The 23,370-nt window shown below is 47.6% G+C and overlaps 1 protein-coding gene across 1 annotated transcript; it reads left to right on the top strand.

Moving 5' to 3' along the window:
• Nucleotides 1-6,514: 6,514 nt before the first annotated feature.
• On the top strand, nucleotides 6,515-23,163 carry LOC141078009 (gastrula zinc finger protein XlCGF66.1-like). The gene is made up of 5 exons (XM_073564799.1): nucleotides 6,515-6,647; nucleotides 6,730-6,853; nucleotides 6,937-7,034; nucleotides 7,233-7,323; nucleotides 22,259-23,163. Exons 1-5 carry the CDS (start codon nucleotides 6,552-6,554, stop codon nucleotides 23,020-23,022), a joined length of 1,173 nt encoding a protein of 390 aa, XP_073420900.1. The 5' UTR covers nucleotides 6,515-6,551; the 3' UTR covers nucleotides 23,023-23,163.
• Nucleotides 23,164-23,370: the final 207 nt, after the last annotated feature.

Below are 23,370 nucleotides of genomic sequence, written 5' to 3'. Positions count from 1 at the left end.
GAGAGCATTGCTGGAGGGGCAGAGGGCAATGCTGGAGAGGGAGATCGCTTTGGAGGCAGCGAGAAGCTCCAGACAGACTGTACCCACAGCATCCCCCATGAGGGATCTCCCCAGAGTGTCCCGCAAAGACTTCAAGCCGTTTATTGAGGCTTCCGGTGACATTGAGGGCTTCTTCCAGGACTTTGAGCATCAGTGTCGATTAATGGAAGTCCCGGAAAGGGAGCGCGTCCGACATCTGGTGGGGCTCTTAGAGGGTGGAGCTGCCGCAGCCTATAGAGCTATGGACCCTCGGTGGAACTGTGAGTATGCAGAGATTAAACGGACTGTTCTAGAACATTATGCTGTGACCCCAGACACTTACAGGACCCAGTTTCGTACTTTAGCCTGTAATGAGGAAGTGTCTTTCAAGATGTATGCCCACAAACTCAAACAAATATGTAATCGCTGGCTGGAGGCAGAGGAGGCCTTAACCTGGAACACCTGTCTCCAGGTTATCCTAAAAGAACAATTTTTTGCCCAGTGCCCCGCTGAGATCAGGGAATGGGTGCGTGAGAGGAAACCTGCTACAGTGGAAGAAGCTGCATCTCGCTGATGAGGCTCTCACCATCAAGCCTCAGTGGAGAGTTCTGTTGGAGGATGGAGAGAGGCCTACCAGCTCCACAACACCGGTGGCCCCCAGTTCTTCTGTCCCCATTGTTCCCCGTTCCTCTGAGCCACCACCTCGTGTTGATAACTGTGTTAATGTGCCTCCTGTTGCTTCTACTGCGTTTTCTGGAATACGACGAGGAGAGGAAGTAGCAGAGCGCAAGTGTTATGGTTGTGGTCATCCAGGGCATCTGCAGGCCTCATGTCCAGCCAGCCCATGGAGGAGTCGTCCTCAAACCCCTACAGCACCTTCAGGTGGGAGCTGACCGGCAGGTTCCCTTACTCCTCGCCCAAGAGGATGCATTGGATGGAGTGAGACACAGCACAGATGCTATCGATGTGGGCAGCCGGGGCATCTGCAAGCCTCCTGCCCAGCTGTTCAAATGAGGATTGATCCTGTACCCAATCATATTATTAACTATGTACAGCCAAGTGCCATGGAGGAAGACGTGTCAGCACTACGTGAGGACTGGCCTAGTGCCTCACCCACCCATGTTGCACCACTAGGAGTTTATGGTGTGCGACCTGCAGCTATGACGACTTCTGCTCATTGAGGTAAGCACTTGCAGGAGGTCGTGCTGGATGGACAAAGACTTGTTGGATTTTGTGACTCAGGGGCTTTCCTCACGCTGGCTGATCCCCGAGTGGTTCGGCCTGAGGCAATCCATAGAGGACCTGGGATTGTCATTGAACTGGCTGGTGGATGATGGAGGACTATTCCCACAGCCACTGTGGATCTGAACTTTGGTTTTGGGGTCAGGCGATGTGTGGTTGGGGTGATGGGTGGTCTGCCTGCAGCTGTTCTCCTGGGCAATGATGTGGGAGAGCTACGATGCCAATTCGTGGCTGCATGAAGCCACATGTAAGTTACGCCATGCCTGTGTGTACTGAACCAGTGACCTGTAGAGGTCCCTAGTACGTACACAAATTAGGAGGGGAAGGGATTGTCATGATATGTATTTTTCCCCAATACTTTGCAATGTCTTGTGTGTACCTGTAACAATATGTTTCCTTCCCCCATTGCCTGTGTCTCTGGGACTATAATGTAATTATGTAAGTAACCTGTCTCCTTTCCACAAGACTTGTGTATCTAGACCATAATTGAATTCAGGCTTGGGTCAACACAGCTAGGGGAATCACCATTGTTCTCCTCAGCAGGGGGAGGACTCACAATACACATCCTCGTAGACACCTTGGAGCCGTGCGATGGACCAAACCATTGACTAGGAGGTGGGAACCTCTACTCCCCTACACTTGGGCTGATCCCAGGAGCCCAAGACAATGGACTTATGTGTGACACAGCAGATGTGAGTTGTCCCTTGAAGGAGAAGGAGTGAGGATCCTTGGCTGAGGCAGGATCCCACATCCGTCTGTGACTGTGGAAACGAACGGGGCGAGACTTGTGGTGAGGCCATATCTCGTCGGTTGGGGGATTGTGTTTGATCCAGTGAATCGTGTGGACTATTGCTTTGTTATCCAGCACAAGGATTATCGGGAGATGCCCCCGAATCTGTTTCCGTTGGACTTATTGTGGACTCTGCCGATCTACCTGTGTGTGTTGTTCCAGCGTTCTTGTTAATAAATCTGTTGGATCGTCCCTCGGCCTGTTGTCCCTTCTTGCTCTGCCGTATACCCCGTCACACACACACGGCTCCACTCCGTACACACACGGCTCCACTCCGTACACACACAGCTCCGCTCCGTACTCCTCCTACACACACAGCTCCGCTCCGTATACCTCGTACACACACAGAGCTCCGCTCCGTACATCTCGTACACACACCGCTCCGCTCCGTACATCTCGTACACACACGGCTCCGCTCCGTACACCTCACACACACGGCTCCGCTCCGTACACCTCACACACACGGCTCCACTCCATACACCTCGTACACACACAGCTCCACTCCGTACACCTCGCACGCACACACACACACACAGCTCCGCTCCGTACACCTCGCACACACAGGGCTCCGCTCCGTACACCTCAGAGAAACTGGGTCTGAGCAGAAAAAGTAAATTAATGTGCATGCAAAATGTAATTGCATATGAACACATGACCTTTACACAGAGAAAACCAAAAGCAAAACACAAAACAAATATCCTGGAATAAAAAAGTAAAAAAATATATTGCAAAAATTGCATGAAGGTAGTAATAATAGTAATAATAAGGGTATTTAGTTAACATAATTTTGATCAAAATAATGTAGAAGCCATCCCGCCACGTCACGGCAACCCTTGTGGGACAGTCCTAACTCTTGTATTTAAAACCTTTCCACTTGTCAAGTGACGTAAATGTGAACAAGGACAGAGGGACTGAACCACCAGTAATAGTATAGGCCAGACAGGATGGATTTTCCAACTCAGAAACAGGGCGGTCACACCCTTATATGCACAGAATGCACAATGAAACAAATGAGAAACTGGGTCTGAGCAGAAAAAGTAAATTAATGTGCATGCAAAATGTAATTGCATATGAACACATGACCTTTACACAGAGAAAACCAAAAGCAAAACACAAAACAAATATCCTGGAATAAAAAAGTAAAAAAATATATTGCAAAAATTGCATGAAGGTAGTAATAATAGTAATAATAAGGGTATTTGCTCCGTACACCTCGTACACACATGGCTCTGCTCCGTACACCTCGTATACACATGGCTCTGCTCCGTACACCTCGTAAACACAGGACTCCGCGAAGTACACCTCATACACCCGTGACGCCGTTCTGTACACCTCGTACACACATGGCTCAGCTCCGTACACCTCGTACACACAGGGCTCCGCTCCGTACACCTCGTACACACAGGGCTCCGCTCCGTACACCTCGTACACACGTGGCTCCGCTCCGTACACCTCATAAACACATGGTTCCGCTCCGTACACCTCGTACACACGCGGCTCCGCTCCGTGCACTTCGTACACACAGAGCTCCATTCTATACACCTCATACACATGCGGCTCCGCTCCGTACACCTCACACACACAGAGCTCCACTCCGTACACCTCATACACACGTGGCTCCTCTCCGGACACCTCGGACACACGCGGCTCCTCTCCGGACACCTCGTACACACGCGGCTCCGCTCCATACACCTCGTACACGTGGCTCCGCTCCGTGCACCTCGTACACACAGAGCTCCAGTCTATTCACCTCATACACACGCAGCTCCGCTCCGTACACCTTGTAGACACACGGCTCCGCTCGGTAAACCTCGTATACACGCGGCTCCGCTCCGTATACACGCGGCTCCGCTCCGTACACATGCGGCTCTGCACCGTGCACCTCGTACACACGCGGCTCCGCTCCGTGCACCTCGTACACACAGAGCTCCACTCTATACACCTCATACACACGCGGCTCCGCTCTGTACATTTCACACACACAGAGCTCCACTCCGTACACCTCGTACACAAGCGGATCCGCTCCATACACCTCGTACACACGCGGCTCCGCTCCGTAAACCTCGTACACACGCGGCTCCGCTCCGTACACACGCGTTCCACTCTGTAAACCTCGTACACATGTGGCTCCGCTCCGTACACACGCGGCTCCGCTCTGTAAACCTCGTACACACGTGGCTCCGCTCCGTACACACTCGGCTCCGCTCCGTACACCTCATAAACACATGGTTCCATTCCGTACACCTCGTACACATGCAGCTCCGCTCTGTACACCTCATAAACACATGGTTCCATTCCGTACACCTCGTACACACGTGGCTCTGCTCCGTACACCTTGTACACACGCAGCTCCGCTCCGTACACCTCGTACACATGCGGCTCCGCTCCTTACACCTCGTACACACAGGCCTCCACTCCGTACACCTTGTACACACACAGCTCCGCTCCGTACACTTCGTACACACACGGCTCCGCTCCGTACACTTCGTACACACGCGGCTCCGCTCCGTACACCTCGTACACGCGCGGCTCCGTACACCTCGTACACACACGGCTCTGCTCCGTACACCTCGTACACATACGGCTCCGCTCCGTACACCTCGTACACACATACGGCTCCGCTCCGTACGCTCCGTACACCTCGTACACACACGGCTCCGCTCCGTACACCTCGTACACATACGGCTCCGCTCCGTACACTTCGTACACACGCGGCTCCGCTCCGTACACCTCGTACACAAGCGGCTCCGCTCCGTACACCTTGTACACACACGGCTCTGCTCTATACACCTCGTACACACACGGCTCCGCTCCGTACACCTCATACATATCTGGCTCCGCTCCGTACACCTCGTACACACACGGCTCCGCTCCGTACACCTTGTACACACACGGCTCTGCGACATCCACCCTGTAAACCCCTCCTGACCCCACACAGAAACTTCCCCTCATCCAGCACCATGACAACCAGCACAGCAGAGTCCTGCACACACTGAGGCCCCTGATCATGTGACCCCTGACTCCTCCCCTCCTGTGACCTTATCACAGGTCCTGTGCGCACAGAGCCGCCATATATGTGGCGGACACTCCTGGACCTTCCGCTTTCTGGGCCGGTTCCTCCTGTGAGTCCTATTAACCCTTTCGCTCCCTGTCTTCTCCTTTCTGACAGGACGATCTCTGAATTCGGACAGTGTGACAGGAATTTCAGCAATGTGGAAGGAAAAAATGACAATTTTCCTGTTTTCCTCACAGAAATGTGACTTTCCCCCAAATGTATCATTGTCCTAAAGGTGACAGGAGCGCTGAGGCCGCACAGTGCGCCGTGTCTCCTGAGTGCCGATACCCCACAGGCTCGGGAGGGAAGGGGCGCCATTGTGGCGGGGATAGACGGCGGACGCCGTGTGACGTGTGAAGAGCTCTGACACCAGAACAGCAGAGACCCCACAAGTGGCCCCATGTTACCCCCTCCACCTCTGGGGGGCTCATACTTATATCATCATTGGGCAGAAAAGTCTTCACATCGATCTTGTAATATGGGAAAGCCTAAGGCCAGAAATAAACCCCATAAATCACTGTACATGGAGACTTTGGGATCAGATCATTTCTGTCCGTTGTGTTTGTGGAAACAAAAATCTTTTCTAAAAGCCTCAAACTTCTGTGTGTGACTCAGAGCTGAGATCTAACGTGAGAGAAGATTCCAGTGCGGGGAAGACGGGAAACCTTCATATAGACGGCCGGTGGGGATGGAGGCAGTGACCGACTCTGGCCAAATCTGTCTCTAGAGCCGCAGTAGAAGATGAAGATGTCGTCCTCATCATGAAGGAGTTATTTCTCATGTCGCGTGTAATGAATCTCTCCTGCAGTATTGCTAATGCCGATTCCAGTGTCGGTAATGAGACGAGAATTAGCGTTATGGAAGATGAGTCTATGAGGAACGTGTTCAGCTGCCGACTCCGAGGAGGAAACTGCTTGTGGTCTGTGGCCTAAATATATAGGTTTTATTAGTAGATGTCAGGGGAGAAAACTAAACCCTGTAAGATAATAAATCTCCTCATATGTTTCCCTTATTATCTCCAGTAATTGTATTATTACACAGGATTCTTATGATGTTACATCGGATCATCTTCTTCTCATTCAGGTCTCTACAATATCGGATCCTCTCAGTGAAGATCTTCTACAAAAGAGAATTTTCCTGATTTACCCATCAGGGATGGATATGGACAGAGACAAGATGGCGGGGAGGATGTTACACCTCACCCTAGAGATCCTCTTCCGTCTCACTGGAGAGGTGAGAGATTCTGATGACGTCACATTACATCATTCTTATCTATGGGAATAACAGATGGACAGAACTGGAGAGGTGAGGACTCTGGAAATGTCTGTAGTGAGATTTATTAATGTGTCTCTCCATAACCAGGATTACACAGTGGTGAAGAAGACCTCTAGTGATCGCTGTCAGGACCCTGTGTCTGAGGGATGTGGAAGACCCCTGAGCCCAATCATGGGGCCTCCACCTCACCCCCTGATCCATGAGGACATCAATGACCAGAAGATCCTAGAACTCATCTACAAGATGAGTAAGCTGCTGACTGGAGAGGTGACACTGCTGGGAATACTGGGACATTACACAGTAACACTATGAAGGGATCGGGGGATGACGGTATTATTGTATGTGTCAGGTTCCTATAAGGTGTCAGGATGTCTCTGTCTATTTCTCCATGGAGGAGTGGGATTATTTAGAAGGACACAGAGATCTCTACAAGAACGTCATAATGGAGGTTCCCCAGCCCCTCACATCTCCAGGTAATAGACAGGACTAAATACACACGGCCTATAATTATCTGTATGTAGAGAATGAATTCAGTCCCTGTATGTGTTTCCTCCAGATCTATCCAGTAAGAGGACAACACCAGAGAGATGTCCCCGTCCTCTTCTTCCACAGGACTGTAAACAAGAAGATCCCAGTGCTCCTCAGGATCATCAGGTAGATGGAGAGAAGGTGTCAGGAGATCTCCCCTATGATGTGTAGACGGCTGTGAAGGTCTTGTGCTCAGTCTTGTTTTATCCACCAGTATTATATGTTTTATACTTGTGTAATGAGGACGGTGGAGATGGCAGGATTAGAGCTGATCATAGACAGGACTTCTCCATCTGTCTGTGACTCTTACAATATTTGTTTCAGGGTGAAGATCTGACCCATATTAATACTACAGAGACATTTGTGAGGGATGATGAGTGGTGTAAAGAGGAGATTCCCACATATGACTACCCAGGTGAGTAGTAACCACTGAATGCAGAGAAGTCACAGATTCCTCTCAGTCACCGGCTGTGGCTGCTTTATCGGTGGTGTAGTCCGGCCGTATTACCATGATCATCATTTTGCCTCTAGACCACAACATTTTTCTCCACCCAAAACTGTTCAAATGACTTTGGGCATTGAAAGCCCTTTTCTATAGAACTTACAACCTGGTAGATCCACCTACTCCCTGGAAGTCAAATGACAGCGTACGTAGAATGTGCTGACAAGATAGAAAATCACTTGAAGAAAAATCTTATGCTGGGCTTGTAAGAGAAAGCGGAGGGTAATGGTGCTGTTGGCTTCCTAGATCCCTGAGATCTTATCGGATGAATCTTCTCTCCCTTCTGTGCTGCTGAATGTCTCATGGTCCCTACAAGACCAGGTCCAGTCTTTCTAGTCAAACTTTGCTTTTATGAGCGACAACATTAAATTTGCAGTGAGGCCAAGTGTGAATTTCTGTACAATAACTAATTTCCCTTTATCCTCACTTTTCAATTAAAGTACCGTAATTTTCGGACTATAGAAAATGGGAGGTGTGTCTTATTATCTGGATGTACCGGCTCTGGCTCTGGTGGGGAGGTGGGGGAACGGCATCGGTGGAGCAGCAGGTCACAGGAAGCTAGAGCAGGTGGCTGTGGCTAACTCCTGTTCCCGCTGCTAAAGAGAAATGAATTTTCACTGCATTCCACGCCAATAGGCTTTAAGGGCAATGAATATTAATTGCTCTTTAATAATAGTATCTTGATCTGATTACCCCCCAACCCCGGTCTTGGTATGCATAGCCCCATCCTTATAATTGGCCCACACCCCCATCCCCATCCTGGTATGCATGGCCCCATCAGAAAACATTAAAAAAACAAATCATTACACTTACCTACCCGGCGCTCCCTCGCAGCATCCTGCTCCGGTGCCAGCAACTGCTATATGCTTGTAAGCAGCGCATGGCAGGGACGACACGCGCTGCTCATAAGCAGAGCACATCTGCCAGGACTGTGCACTCAAAGGGAAGTGAGTATTCATTGCTTTTCAGTAGCACACAGTGTCAGCCGCCAGCTTCCTGCTGCTACTGGCGGTCACGTGTGCCGCTGCTTAAGAGAAATATTCATGAATACTCACTGTTCTCAGTGCTGCTTACAAGCATAAAGCATTTGCTGACACTGGATCAGGAGGCTGCAAGGGAGCACCGGGTAGGTAAGTGTAATGGTTTGTTTTTTTAATGTTTTCTGATGGGGCCATGCATACCAGGATAGGAATGGGGGTGGGGGCCACTTATAAGTATGGGGCCCTGCATACCAGGACGAGATGGGGCTGTAGGTTACCAGCAGGTGCGTTGGATGCAGTGACGAGCAGGAGGCAGAGCAAGTGTTAACGGGTGTCTTTATATAACCAAAGAAAAAGATAACAAGGCTTTCTCCACGCAGGGAGTTAATATATACAAGATGCACAGAAGTATTGCGTGGACAAATACGTAGGGTTCAACTTATCAGACTCATCTGGAAGGAAGTGGTTGGAAGATCCCACGATGGCGCCGCAGACAGCGCGTCACATTGAGGAAGCGGTCCTGGATGTACCGGAGGCACTGTCTTTTAGCGGTGAAGAAGAGTCTGGGACCTTTTGGTGGGCTGCTGTAGGTCCGGGTACCGGTGGCTGTTGTTTCAACGGATGAGGCGGAGAGTTCCGGTATCAAGGCCGCAGCCGCGGCTGTAAAGTCAAAGTCTCCGACGGGAGCCGTGCACTGTCAGCTGTCAAGCGTTGCACAGTACGTTCAGCGCTTCCTGCCTGTGGTCGCGTAGGGTCAACGTCCCGCAGCAGTAAGCGGTCACTGGTGCTGTTGATGGATGTTGGGGGTGTGCACTCAAGCGCAGTCTACCGTCAGTAGTGTTACCCACAGGTAGGGAGCAAACCTTCCCTGCACCTCCTGTCTTCCGGCTAGAGACCCCAGGTTCCCGCGCACCCCCTTTTTTATATCAGACCCGCCCTTTGCAGCAAAGGTCACAGGTCTGTCCCGCTCAGGTTCTCTGTCCCCCTTCAACACTAGTGGCAATCCCAATGGTACCGGCCCAGAGACACTGTTGCCTTTATTGTTCCGGTCCTTCCTCCTACATCCCCCCACTCTTTTTGCTCGCCATTCTACGGGTGAAGATTTGCGGAGAGCGTTAGAGAACTTTTACCTTCTCTGGATTCGCTTCTGCCATACGAATTGGTCTTGCTCATAACGTTCCGGGGGGGTTTGCCAGCTGTTGACCATTCGGAGCGTCGTAAGCTGGGAAGAGTAGTGGAGCTCTCTGGAGAGGTGGAATCTGGCTGTATGATGGGGGATCCAGAGATGTACTCTTCTGGAGGGCCGTCGCTTTGTGTGAGGACGTCCTCTTCCTCTTTTTCTTCTAGAACTGCTGGAGTCGGCTCCAGGGCCTCGGGAATCTCCTCTGGTCAAATTGGGTCTCTAGACTTCGTAAACAGGGTTTCTGGATTTCGTAAACAGTTCCCTCAGAACTGACTCGTCACTTCCGATAAGTTCCTTCTCCCAACGGTGTTCCAGTTTGTTTTGAGGACGTTTCTCTCTCACCAGTACTCAATCTCCTACTTGAAGCTCAGCTGCCTGGCAAGGGGCCTGACTGAGTGTTTTAGCTCTTGTTTGCACCAGCCGATGCAGTGTCTGTAAACAATGCCGGTGATCTAGGACCAAGAAGAGACCCCCTCTCCTGGGCTGGATATTTTTCTTCAGGATCCAGTTCCAGCTCGGTGATCTCTTTTCCTTCACGACTGAACAGCAGGGTGTAGCCAGTAACTCGATGTACACAATTATTGTACACCCAAACCAGTTCGGAGACATATTCAGGCCAACGGGCTTTTCGGTCTTCCTCTAGGGTTCGAAGCATTTGAATCAGAGTCCGATTGAATCTCTCACAAGCTGCGGGTGGTACGGAGTGGTCTGAGACATGTCGATGCCATACAGGTGATGCAACTGCTCCATTACCTTCCCCAAGAAGCAGACACCTCGATCCGAATGAATCCGTTTGTGACAGCCGTAGATCTGAATAAAATTCTTACAGATGGAGTAAGCGGCGGACTCTGCGGTTTGGTCACGAGTGGGAGTCACCACGGCAAACTGTGTGAAGTGGTCACCCTGGTGAACTGGGCCAATGGTGTGATAATCTATCATCAGGAGTTCCAGGGGCGGATGTCACTATGGTTTGGACGGGAGCCCTTTGCTCAGGCGGCTTCGCCAGTTCACACTGCCGGCATTTCCTGCAGGCCTTCTCAACCTCTGTCTGCAGTCGAGGGTGGTAGATGAATCATTGTAACCACCGGAAAGTTTTCTCTGGGCCAAAATGTGTTCCTCCTTCATGTGCTTTACGGGCAATTTCAGGAAGTAGGGTTTCAGGTGTTACTGCTTGCCATGTGGCAGCCTGCTCCGTCTGGAGCTGTATCTTCCGATATAATAGTATCAGGATCCTGTCAGCGCCGGCGGACTGCTGCGGCTGAACAGGATAACTCACCCAGACTATGGGGGGACCCGGGGTCCGATACTGCAGGGAAAATTCTGACACCAGGACCTGCGACACTGAAAGTAGTTTAGCAGCACCAGGACCTACGATCATGTGACCACAGGGGGCGTGGCTTAGCGTCCTGCTGCTGGAGATGGCAATAGAGTTTTATAACAGGAATCCTGGAGTACAGGCTAGGGAAACTCAGATCAGACAAACGGAGGGTCATTCACAGAGGGGGCGGCGTGGTACCAGGGGGACAAGCAGAGAATAGTCAAAATGTAAGCAATGAATCATGCACAGAGATGGCAACGCAGTACAAGGGGGCAGTCAGAAAATAGTCAGGTCCAAAGCAAAAGAGTCATACATGGGAATATCAGAGCAGTACAAAAGGAACAGGCAGAACTCGTAACAGGGACAGAACCGGATCAAAACCAAGCAAGCACAAAGTATCACAGTCACAAAGCACACTAGGGTCACACACTCAGCCAAGGGTCTGAGTATAAGCGACAAGGAGTGAGCCCACAATGAGGCTATAAAAAGCCTCCCAGAGTCTGAGTGAGGCTGTCCAGATTAACCTCTGAACTACCTGATCACACAAACAGCAGATCATGACAAATAGCCCGTTCTTCATCTGCGGGCACTCCCACTGGCGAAGGATCCAGAGGGTTCCGGGGGACAGAGCGCCCCTCTGAGCCGTACTGGGAAATCTTCCTTGAGTTACACACCGTCGCAGTAGGGTGAGCTCCGTATTTTTCTGCTGTAACTGAACCCATTCATCCCTAGATTGACCCAAAATGCCTTCCGTTGTCTTTGCTCGCAGCTGTTCCTGCGTCGCCACTACAGTCTTGGCGGGCTCCATGAAACATGGAATCTCTTCATTTTCCAACTCCTCATCTCTGCTCAGTCCGAGGGCAGCATGGCGGATCCTGGAAAGAAAGTCGGCATGGCTGTTCTCCACTCCTCTCTTGTAGGCGATTTTATACCTAAATTGGCCACAAGGTGATATCTCGATCTTCTAGGTTTACACACCGAACGGGAACAGCCCCGCCTTTTACTGTAGCCAAAGAGCAGGCTAACAAGAATCCCGAGGGTAACTGCTCCGAGAAAGAAGGCTCGATCTGTATCTCCACCCCTTCCAAGGGAATGCGACCCCGGACAGGCAGAGAGATTAATGTTTGTCTGGGTAGTAACACGAGCTTCGCTGACGAGGGTGCAATCACTTTCCCCAGCACTTCTCCCTCTCGGCACGACTTCTGGGCTTGGGCTACCCGCACCAGCTGTTGGAAGATTTTCCTCTGAGGGGGGTGTGGGAGCTCCATTGCTTCAGGATTTTTTGGGAGGGCTCATTGAAAAGGAGACTTCCGAACTCTTTTAGCACATTCATCCCTAACGTGACTGTATGTTCATGGCTCTCCTCCCCTTGAGTCAGCACCACACCCCTCCGTCTTAGGTCTTTGCCACAGAGAGAAACCTGCATCCAAGCTACCCCTGCAACCGGGATTGGCAACTGATTGGCAACCATCAATTTTATCACGGTTCCCCATTCAGGTCTCATAGCTTCAGGGAAGTGTTGCCGGAAATAGGCCTCAGGCATGGTAGTCACTTGGGACCCTGTATCCACCAAACATTGCACAGCACGCCCCTCGAATTCTGCCCAGATCAACGGGCACGTAGACACTAAATTTGTGGGACTTACACTACTCCCCCGTATCTGTTCTGGCTCCAAGCGGAGTCCCCCCGGCTCAGAGCCCTCTAGTTTAACGGGCGGCGAGGTTGGTTTCTTCCTCGCCTTGGACATTTGTCCTGTTTCCCCATATTCATAACAGGTGAGGGGTCGCTGTTGTCGGTACATTCTGGAATCATGGCAGGGCTCTGCCCCAGAGCGAGTCACAGCAGCTTCAGCCTTTTTCTTAACTTCCGCCAACTCTCCTTTTATGTCCTGCAGTTCTTTTCTCATCTCTTCAACCCATTGGGGCTTGGCCACTGCACTCACAGATGTTTTAGTGCACTGAGCCTTCCCCACTGGGACTGCCACCCCTGCTCCTGCTCCCGTGTGCACGCCTCACTCCCTATTTTGGAAAACATCTGGCGAGGATTCACCCGTACGCGCTCCCACAAGGCCTGCTTCGTCAGGGTATCACGCAGTCCAGTCACTAAGAGGTCTCGCAAAGTTACATCTATGGGGCCCACTCCCACACTGTTCTTTCTAACAGTGGCGGTATTAAGTTCTTGCAGAGCATTCATATGTTGGGTCACTGTTTCACCTTCCCTCTGCATACGGCTGAATAGGTGAGTCCTCAGTTCCTCTACATCAGTCGGGTCCCCATGAGTCTCCTCTAGGAGCTGCAGAACGTTGCCGAAGGTATCGTGTTACCTAGGGGTCCGTAACATTACCGAGTTTCGGGCTTCCCCATCTAAGGTCATAATGGCCACCTCAGCCTCTAAAGCAGGGGTCATCGGGTGCATTCTCATCATGGCCCGTATCCGCTTGGTCCAGCTCCGCAGCATGGTGTTACTACCGGTGTACTTTGGCATATTATTCAGTATGGCCACCAATGATATGCTAGACCTTGGGCCGTCCCCAACTCCTTGGTCTGCCACCACCATGCTGATAGACTGCATCCTGCCAACTACACCAATTGTAGGTTACTAGCAGGTGCGTTGGATGCAGTGACTAGCAGGGGGCAGAGCAAGTGTTAACGGGTGTCTTTTTATAACCAGAGAAAAAGATAACGCTTTCTCCATGCAGGGAGTTAATATATACAAGATGCACAGAAGTATTGCGCAGACAAATATGTGGAAGTTCAATATTATGCAGTGACAGCTTGACTTCAGCTGTCAACAATGATAACAACAAAAAAAGAATTGCTAACGGCGGGAAAGGAAAAAACGTAGGGTTCAACTTATCAGACTCTGTAGTCCGAAGGGAGGTGGTTGGAAGATTCCACGATGGCGCCGCAGATGGCGCGTTACTTTGAGGAAGCGATCCTGGATGTACCGGAGGCACTGTCTCTTAGCGGTGAAGAAGAGTCCGGGACCTTTTGGTTGGCTGCTCTATGTCCGGGTACCGGTGGCTGTTGTTTCAGCGGATGAGGCGGAGGGTTCTGGTATTAAGGCCGTAGCCGTGGATGTAAAGTCAAAGTCTCCGACGGGAGCCATGCACTCTACACTGTTTGCTGTCAAGCGTTGCAGAGTACGGTCAGCCCATCCTGCCTGCGGTTGCGTAGGGTCGGTGTCCGGCAGCGGTAAGCAGTCACTGGTGCTGTTGCTGGATGGTGGGGGGGTGCGCACTCAAGCGCAGTCTGTCGTCAGTAGTGTTACCCGCAGGGAGGGAGCAAACCTTCCTCTGCTGCACCTCCTGTCTTCCCGCCAGAAGCTCCAGGTTCCGGCGCACCCCACTGTTTATTTCAGACTCGACCTTTGAAACAGAGGTCACAGGTCTGTCCCGGTCAGGTTCTCTGTCCCCCTGCCACACCAGTGGCATACCCAATGGTTACGGCCCAGAGACACTTGCCTTTATTGTTCCGTTCCTTCCTCCTACAGGGCCATGCATACCAGGACAACATGGGACCATGCATACTAGGATAAGGATGGGGCCATGCTTACCAGGATAGGGATGATGGTACCATGCATACTAGGATGAGATAGGGGATCCTGCATACCAGGATAGGGATGGGACCATGCATACTAGGACAAGATGGGGGCCCTGCATACCAGGATAGAGATGGGACCATGCATACTAGGACGAGATGGGGCCCTACATACCAGGATAGGGATGATGGGGCCATGCATACTAGGACAAGATGGGGGCCAGGCATACCAGGATAGATATGAGGTGGAATGCATACTAGGACGAGATGGGGCCCTGCATACCAGGATGAGATGGGGCCATGCATACCAGGACAAGATGGGGCCCTGCATACCAGGATAGGGATGATGGGGCCATGCATGCCAGGATGGGGGCCAATCATACGAGGATGGGGATGGGGCCATGCATACCAGGATAGTGATGGGGCCATGCATACCAAGATAGGGATGAGGGATCCATGCATGCCAGGATAGGGATGAGGTTGCCATGCATACCAGGGTAGGGATGAGGGGGACATTTGTATCAGGATGGGGGTGAAGGGACCATATATACCAGGATAGGGGATATTAAGTACAGAATTGACCACATTTTTTGCTTCAATTTGTTTTTCCTAATTTCCTCCTCTAAAACCTAGCTGTGTCTTATGGTCCAAAAAATATGGCAAGTGTGAGTTTCTCTTTAGCCTGAAATTTCAATTTCTTTTAAAACCAACTATTGCTATTTTAGAATTTTGGATAACTAGAGGAGGAAGACCTGTGAAGACTCAGACGTCAAGGTTAGATTTCAGAAAGGTAGATTTTAAGGGATTCAGAAAGAGAATTGGAGGGATCCAAGGGCTGGATATCCTTAAAGACAAAAATGTCCAGGAAGGATGGGAAATCTTGAAAAATGAATTTCTCAAAGCACAATTGTTAACAATTCCGAAAAGAGGGAAGAATAGGAAGCATTTAAGGAAACCAGGATGGATGAACACAGAACTTAAGCACATGCTAAAAAGGAAGAAAAAAATGTTTATAAAATGGAAAGAGGGAGGCATATCTAAAGAAGAATATAATGCTGTCTGCAGAACCTGCAGGGCACAAATCAGATTAGCTAAAGCTGACAATGAATTGAGGCTTGCAAGAGATGTCAAAAGCAATAATAAAGGATTTTGGGGATATCAAAAATAAACAGATTGACCTGCACTATAGGACTAAAGAAAATAAGCAATGATAAAAACCAAATAGAAAAACACCCGCTCTAAAACATACATGGATAAACTAATGGCATGTACAATATATATAACAGATCACTCACCAATAGAAGGCAGACCAATAGATGTGATTCACATTGGTGGCTGTGACTGCTGCTTTTTGATAGAGGTGAGAAAATGCACGGCAGAGGTCTTAAGGTACCGTCACAACTAGCGACGCTATAACGATCCCGTCAGCGATACGACACGACAGGGATCGTTGCCACATCGCTATGTGGTCGCTATTGAGATGTCAGACAGTCCAATCTACCCAACAGCGGAGCAACGATCTAGCGTGTCATAGCGACCTTTGTAACGATGTCGGGAACGCTAATCCCCACCTTGTCTTGCTTCTGAGTCACTAACGAGGTCGTTAGGCTAGGTGTCAACGTGACGATACAAGCGAATCAGCGGGACATGAGCGACCGAAGAAATGTCCAGACATTTCAGGCACGATCAGCGATACCCAGCAGGGGGGCTGGTCGCTGGTCACTGTTACACACAGCGATCGCTGGTAAGATCGCTATAACGTCACAGTTCTAGTGACTCAGCAGCGATCTCGCTAGTGATCTCGCTTAGTGTGACAGGGCCTTTACTCCATAGAGTTAAGTGAGCTGTGCTCCTTAACAATGCAAATGCGAATGACAGCTTGTGAAAGCTGGAGGGAGTGAGAGCTACTAACAATAAACCAAAGCCAGATTTTGGGGATATGTCAAAAGTAAAAGAAAAGTCAAAGATGCTATAGGATTTTTACCGGATGAAAATGATGAAATGGTAAGACAGGATGATGAGAAGGCCGAACTTTTAAATTCCTATTTTGCATCTGTTTTCTCTCAGAAAGGAAATGTAACATCAACTGTTCTTCACTGTCCTATTAAGGGAATAGAAGAATCCAGGATATCTATAAACAGAAAGATAGAGAGGAAACACTTAGCTAACCTAAATAAATTCAAGTCTCCAGGTCCAGATGAATTACACCCCAGAGTACTGAAGGAGATAGCAGAAGAAATTTTTGAACCCCTCTCCATAATCTTTGAAAATTCTTGGAGAACAGGAGAAGTCCCAGAAGACTGGAGAAGAGCAAATGTTGTTCCTATCTTCAAAAAGGGGAAGAAGGTGGACCCAGGCAACTATAGGCCGGTGAGTCTGACTTCTATACCAGGAAAGATCTTTGAACAAATTATTAAACAACATGTATGTCAGTACCTGGATAAGAATGAAGTGATTAAACAGAGTCAGCATGGGTTTGTAACTAATAAGTCATGTCAGACTAACTTAATTTCCTTCTATGACGAAATCACTGATTGGGTGGATCAAGGAAATGCTGTAGATATAGTATATCTTGACTTCAGCAAAGCATTTGACAAAGTATCTCATACAATCCTTATTGAAAAAATGACTAAGTATGGAATGGACAAGGCAACTGTTAGGTTGATTCATAACTGGCTTAGTGATCGGACCCAAAGAGTGGTCGTAAATGGCTGCACATCCAGTCAAAGAATGTCTCAAGTTGGGTACCACAGGGCTCTGTCCTGGGCCCTGTATTGTTCAACATCTTTATCAATGATTTAGATGAAGGAATTGAGGGTAAACTGATTAAATTTGCTGATGACACAAAGCTAGGAGGGATAGCTAATACCAGAGAAGAGAGAGCGAGGATTCAAAAAGATATAAATAAACTGGAGCAGTGGGCAGCAACTAACAGAATGGTTTTTAACAGGGAAAAATGCAAAGTACTACATCTGGGCAATAAAAATGAAAAAAGCATATACAGAATCGGAGGAATAGGGCTAAGCAACAGCACATGTGAAAAAGACTTGGGTATACTAATAGATCACAGACTGAATATGAGTCAACAGTGTGATGCAGCAGCAAAAAAGGCAAATGCAATTCTAGGATGTATTAACAGAAGCATACAGTCTAGATCACGTGAAGTCATTATTTCCCTCTACTCCTCTTTGGTCAGACCTCATCTGGAATATTGTGTCCAGTTTTGGGCACCACATTTTAAAAAAGACATCAACAAACTGGAGCAAGTTCAGAAAAGAGCGACCAGAATGGTGACCGATCTGCAAACCCTGTCTTATGAGGAAAGGTTGCAGGATTTGGGAATGTTTAGTTTGCAAAAGAGAAGACTGAGAGGAGACTTAATAGCTGTCTACAAATATCTAAAGGGCTGTCACATTGTAGAAGGATCATCTTTATTCTCATTTGCACAAGGAAAGACTAGAAGCAATGGGATGAAACTGAATGGGAGGAGACACAGATTAGATATTAGAAAAAACTTTTTGACAGTTAGAGTGATCAATGAGTGGAACAGGCTGCCACGAGAAGTGGTGAGTTCTCCTTCAATGGAAGTCTTCAAACAGAGGCTGGACAGACATCTGACTGGGATGATTTAGCGAATCCTGCTTTAAGCAGGGGGTTGGACCAGATGGCCCAGGAGGTCCCTTCCAACTCCACGATTCTATGATTCTATGATTCTAACCTAACTTCAAGGAGGATTGTGATAATCTACAGGACAAACATTCCACCTGTGCCATGATATATCTCTAAGCTGTGTGTGGCTGATGGCTGTAATATACATTTATTCCCGCCTGCAGGAGATGTGTTGGCTCCAGCCCTGGTTTCATGGATTCACTCCACGTCATAAATTACATTATGTTTTCCAACCTAAGAAATTCAGATTACTGCACAATCTCTCCTGATATGGAGGCACTAATACTTTCTCTACTCTTCCGGTAAGGACTCATAGTAGCTCCAATGGTCCACCATAAATGAGTGCAACTCCAGTTTAGTGTTCTCCCCTCATACATACGTTGTTGTTGGGGATGTAGCATATTTTTTTATTCTATGTCTTTTTTTTAACCTGTTCATTCTGTACGAGAGTTTGATTGTGGTGGGATCGGCCTTCCTGCCAAATGTGAGTCTATGACTCCCTGATAGTCTTGGAAAAAAAGCTCTCCATTGCCTCTTCCAAATGCCTAAGATCTAAATATAAAAGGGAACCTGTCAGCAGGATTGTGCTCAGTAACCTACAGACACTGTCAGGTCGGCGCCGTTATACTGATTACAATGATACCTGGTGATGAAATCCGTCTTGTGGTTGTTGTTTAATCTGTATTTGTAGTTTTCAGTTAATAAGATTCTCGTGCTCTGGGGCGGGGCTGGGGCGGCCCGTGGGCGGGGCTTTATGTGGTGCTCTGATTACACATTCATCTGTATTGGCTTATGACAGGTCGCTGACCCCTCACTGACCTGCCCCCATTATTACATAATGCATATAATAGCATTGATATTACTGTTAATAATGCCTATAATATTGTGGCTATTGTGAGGCTTAGAAAAAAAAAATTACACATGACACTGACGGCGCCTGTCCAGTAGCCTCTATGTCTTACTTATAGATGGTACTGCGCAGGCACCGCCATCACCGGTGACATTTTTCTGGATGTAATTTTTTTATGTAAAATAGGGGGCAGGTCACTGAAGGATCAATGTCATAAGCAAATACAGATTAATATGTACGCAGAGCACCACATAAGACCCAGCCCACAGCCCCGCCCCAGAGCACGAGAATCTCATTAACTGAAAACTACAAATACAGATTAAACAATAACCAGCCCGCAGCTGCCCAGAAAAGGCACATCTATTAGATGCTCCAATTTCGATGCTTTGCCCGGCTCTTCCCACTTGCCCTGTAGTGGTGGCACGTGGAGTTCATATTTGTAGGGTTGATGTCACCTTTGTATTGTCAGGTGACATCAAGCCCATGGCTTAGTAATGGAAAGGTGTCTATTCATTACTAACCCCATAGTTACATGGTAAATAAACACACAGTCAGAATAAAGTATTTTATTAGAAATAAAACAAAACAGTTTTCCTTTTTCAAAAATAACAAACACAGTTATACTCAACTAACACCTAAGTGGGAAGAGCCGGGCAAAGCTCCCATAATTGGCGCATCTAATAGATGTGCCTTTTCTGGGCAGCTGCGGGCTGCTATTTTTAGGCTGGGGGGGTCAGTATCCATGACCCCTTACAACTCTGAGAATACCAGCCCCCCAGTTGTCAGCTTTAGCAAGGCTGGTTGTCAAAAATGGGGGGACTCCACACCGTTTTTTTAAATTATTTATTTAAATATTCAAAAAAACAGTGTTGGGACCTCTCTATTCTTGATAACCTGCCTTGCAGAAGCTGACAGATGAGGGTTGCAGCCCCCAGTTGTGAGTTTTCCAGACTGGTTATAGAAAATAAGGGAAACCCACGCCGTTTTTTTCATTCATTTATTTAGTTATAGCGCCGGCGGTGGGTGAGGAATACTCCCATCATCCACTCCTGCTGTCACTGTTCTTAGCAGCAGTAGGTGTAGGTTGATGGGAGTAATAATCCCAAAAGCCCCCACCTACTATCATCATTCTGACTTTAATATAACGCTCATCATTCTCCCCGCCGGCAGAGCAGGGGAGAATGATGAGAGCGTTTTCAGCACCCGCCACAGGGGAACAGCACTTACTGTAGTGCTTCTTCCTGTCGGCCGTCCATGTGGTACTGATGCTGCACACGGGCGGTATACGGTTGTCACACATGTGCCACAAGTATTACACACATGGACATCTCCGGTACCAGAAATATCAGGGCGTGTGAAACCGGCCTTATACACAGTTCTCTTTAAATGACTAATATTTCTTCTTGAAACTCATCTGACAGAAAATATTGGAGCTTAGGATAGTATAGATTGTGAAGTCTCCGAGCCCCATACGCTAATTACCCCAGAGAGGTTTCACCACTAGTTACTCATTTATTACTGATGGAGACTGTGGAGTTTGATCATTTCTGTAGATGTTATTGTCTATAGTCACAGTGTTTGATTACAGTAGTGTCCAAAATCCTCTGATTTAACCTCTTCCTGCAGCCAGTTTTGTGGTCCTAATCAGACCCCATTATTAATATCTGACGTGTGTCACTTTATGTGGTGGTAAGTTTGGAATTCTTCACAAAGGATAATAGAAAACAAATGGATCTTACAAATTATTCTCCAGCTTCGCACTATACCCTACATACGGTTGTACACTACTGTCTGGGCACATGGCAGTGTTCAGAAGGGAAGGAGCGCCATTTAGCTATTTGAATGCATATCTAGCTGGAATAGTTTGCAGACACAATGTATTGGGAGTATAATGAAAAAAACAGTAACCGGCTCACCTGTCCCGGCTAATAGTGGTGCATGGAAGCTCGGATTTCAGTCAAGCACAAGCGCAAAAAGAACATATTGTTTGAAACGTGTTGCTCTTCTTTCCGCCGTTATGGGGCATGTCCGTTTATCTCTGTTCTTATGCCTTTAATACATTTTTTGTACATTTGGAAGCTGGAAACCCCCCTTTTTTTTCTTTGAATGTATTGGGAGCACTGTTCATGGTCACCTGGCAGCTCAAAAGATGTCCACCATGAACATTCTCTGTTTTCCATATCCCAAGGATTGCCTTGCTCATCTAACACCATTACATGGATCTGGACTTACACTGGGACCCCGAGGCTTGGACCATGATGTTACCTGCTAGTCTGTGGTGTTCGATGGCAAGAAGAATAGTCAGGTAGCTGGGTCAGAACCAGAAGGACAGAATACAGAATCAGAAGACACAAGAGTAGTCAGTAAACGGGCCACGGTCACAGCAGGAAACAAATACACAAGCCACAAGCTGAGCACAGAGGACTGAACCAGAGGAGAACAGCGCTGTATCTGGCAGATTCCGGCCATGTGCTTTGCGCTTTAGTAGGGTGTGGTACTTTCCAATTGGCTGAAGTAGGGAGCAGATTACTCCAGCTGGACAGCAGGAACAGATCCCAGATGAGATTGGACACACCATATGCAGAAGCCCTAATATAACTAAATGACAGAAAACCAGAATAGTAGAAATCCCCATAAAGTGATTCCATGTTATTAATTAATTCACTGAGGGTTATAATCCTTAGGAGGAGTGAATATTTTGACTCCACAGCCAATTCTGGAAATTAACACGCAGTGGATGTTGGAGAGTGAAAATTACACATTTGGCATTTTATTACCCAGCACATAGTGCCCAGATTGTGCTCCAGGAGACACACACTGCAAATTAAGTGGATTCTTCTCACTATAAAATTGCTAAATACAGGGATCCTAAATGTTGTTTGCGCACACTGCAAGACTCCGAAGTGAGAGCGGATTTTGCTGGATTGGTTTATAGAAACCTTGTTGCTTTTCAGCAGCCTTTGAGCCACTAATAGTGTGGGAACCTCTGTTTTTCCATTGACTGATGATGGACCTGAGTGGGGACTTGTTTTTGTGAGATGAGAATTGGTATTATTTTCATCTACATAACATTGATTGGTTTCTTTTTATTTGATATTTGGGAGGCAGAATGAACAAACAGTTGAACACCACACACTACTGGTTCATCCAACAAGATTTTCTATTAGACTGTGAACTGTCATTGTCTTGGTAAATAATTAAAGTTTTTTTACATAGCTTGCCATTTTTATGAACAGTTTAAATAGAGACATTCAAAAATATAAAACTCAAGGATATTTTATAAAAAAAATTGTTTTTTTGTCTTAGCAGAGGACTGTACCAGGAGATCAGAGGGACAGCTGACATCTTCAACTTTTAAATCTGATGATCTTGAGATCCTACAAGATACAACTGAAGTCATTGCCATTACTCCAGATATATCATCTATTCACAGCAAAGATCTGTCATCTAATCCTATGAAACAGGTCCCATCTTCTGATTCATTACTGACTACTAAGGAAAATCAATGTCACCAAAGAGACATTAAAAAACAAACTGCTCCTAAAGCAAAGAAGCCATTTTCCTGTTCAGAATGTGGGAAATGTTTTACATGGAAATCACATTTTGTTAACCACCAGAGAACTCACACAGGGGAGAAGCCTTTTTCCTGTTCAGAATGTGGGAAATGTTTTACATGGAAATCACATTTTGTTAACCACCAGAGAACTCACACAGAGGACAAGCCTTTTTCCTGTTCAGAATGTGGGAAGTATTTTACATGGAAATCGCGTTTTGTTACTCACCAGAGAACTCACACAGGGGAGAAGCCTTTTTCATGTTCAGAATGTGGGAAATGTTTTGCACAGAAATCACATTTTGTTATCCACCAAAGAACTCACACAGGGGAGAAGCCTTTTTCCTGTTCAGAATGTGGAAAATGTTTTAACAATAAAACAGATTGCGTTAAGCACCAGAGAACTCACACAGGGGAGAAACCTTTTTCATGTTCAGAATGTGGGAAATGTTTTAGCAAGATATCAAATTGTGTTAAGCACCAGAGAACTCACACAGGGGAGAAGCCTTTTACATGTTAATGTGGGAAATGTTTTAACTAGAAAGCACTTCTTGATCACCATCAGAGCAGTCACACAGAGGAGAAACCTTTTTCATTTTCTTAATATGGGAAATATTTTACTTGGAAATCAGCTGTTAATAAACATCAGAGATGTCACATAGGGGAGAAGCCTTTTTTATGTTCATAATGTTGGAATAGTTTTACCCAAAGTTGAATCTTCTTAAATGGGTTGTCTCTTGTCATTCCTCATGTTTGCTGACAAAAGGATAAAACTAAACTTTATCAATTCCAAATGTAAAACTATACCCATAATTCACCCCCTGAAGGTTAGTCAGTAGGTGACTAATAGAAAAAGCATATACCCCAC

Source organism: Dendrobates tinctorius, unplaced genomic scaffold, assembly GCF_039654945.1.
Source record: "Dendrobates tinctorius isolate UK_male_01 unplaced genomic scaffold, ASM3965494v1 ptg000489l, whole genome shotgun sequence".
NCBI lineage: Eukaryota > Metazoa > Chordata > Amphibia > Anura > Dendrobatidae > Dendrobates > Dendrobates tinctorius.
The sequence above is the reverse complement of the archived record's forward strand: the minus strand, read 5'-3'. Positions and strand labels throughout refer to the sequence as shown.

Bases quoted from the DNA above. Each gene is read 5' to 3' on its own strand.
- LOC141078009 (XM_073564799.1), top strand. From the start codon at position 6,552: ATGGGGCCTCCACCTCACCCCCTGATCCATGAGGACATCAATGACCAG. The intron at 6,648-6,729 runs GTGACACTGCTG...TGTATGTGTCAG, and splicing joins GTAAGCTGCTGACTGGAGAG to GTTCCTATAAGGTGTCAGGA. The intron at 6,854-6,936 runs GTAATAGACAGG...TGTTTCCTCCAG, and splicing joins CCAGCCCCTCACATCTCCAG to ATCTATCCAGTAAGAGGACA.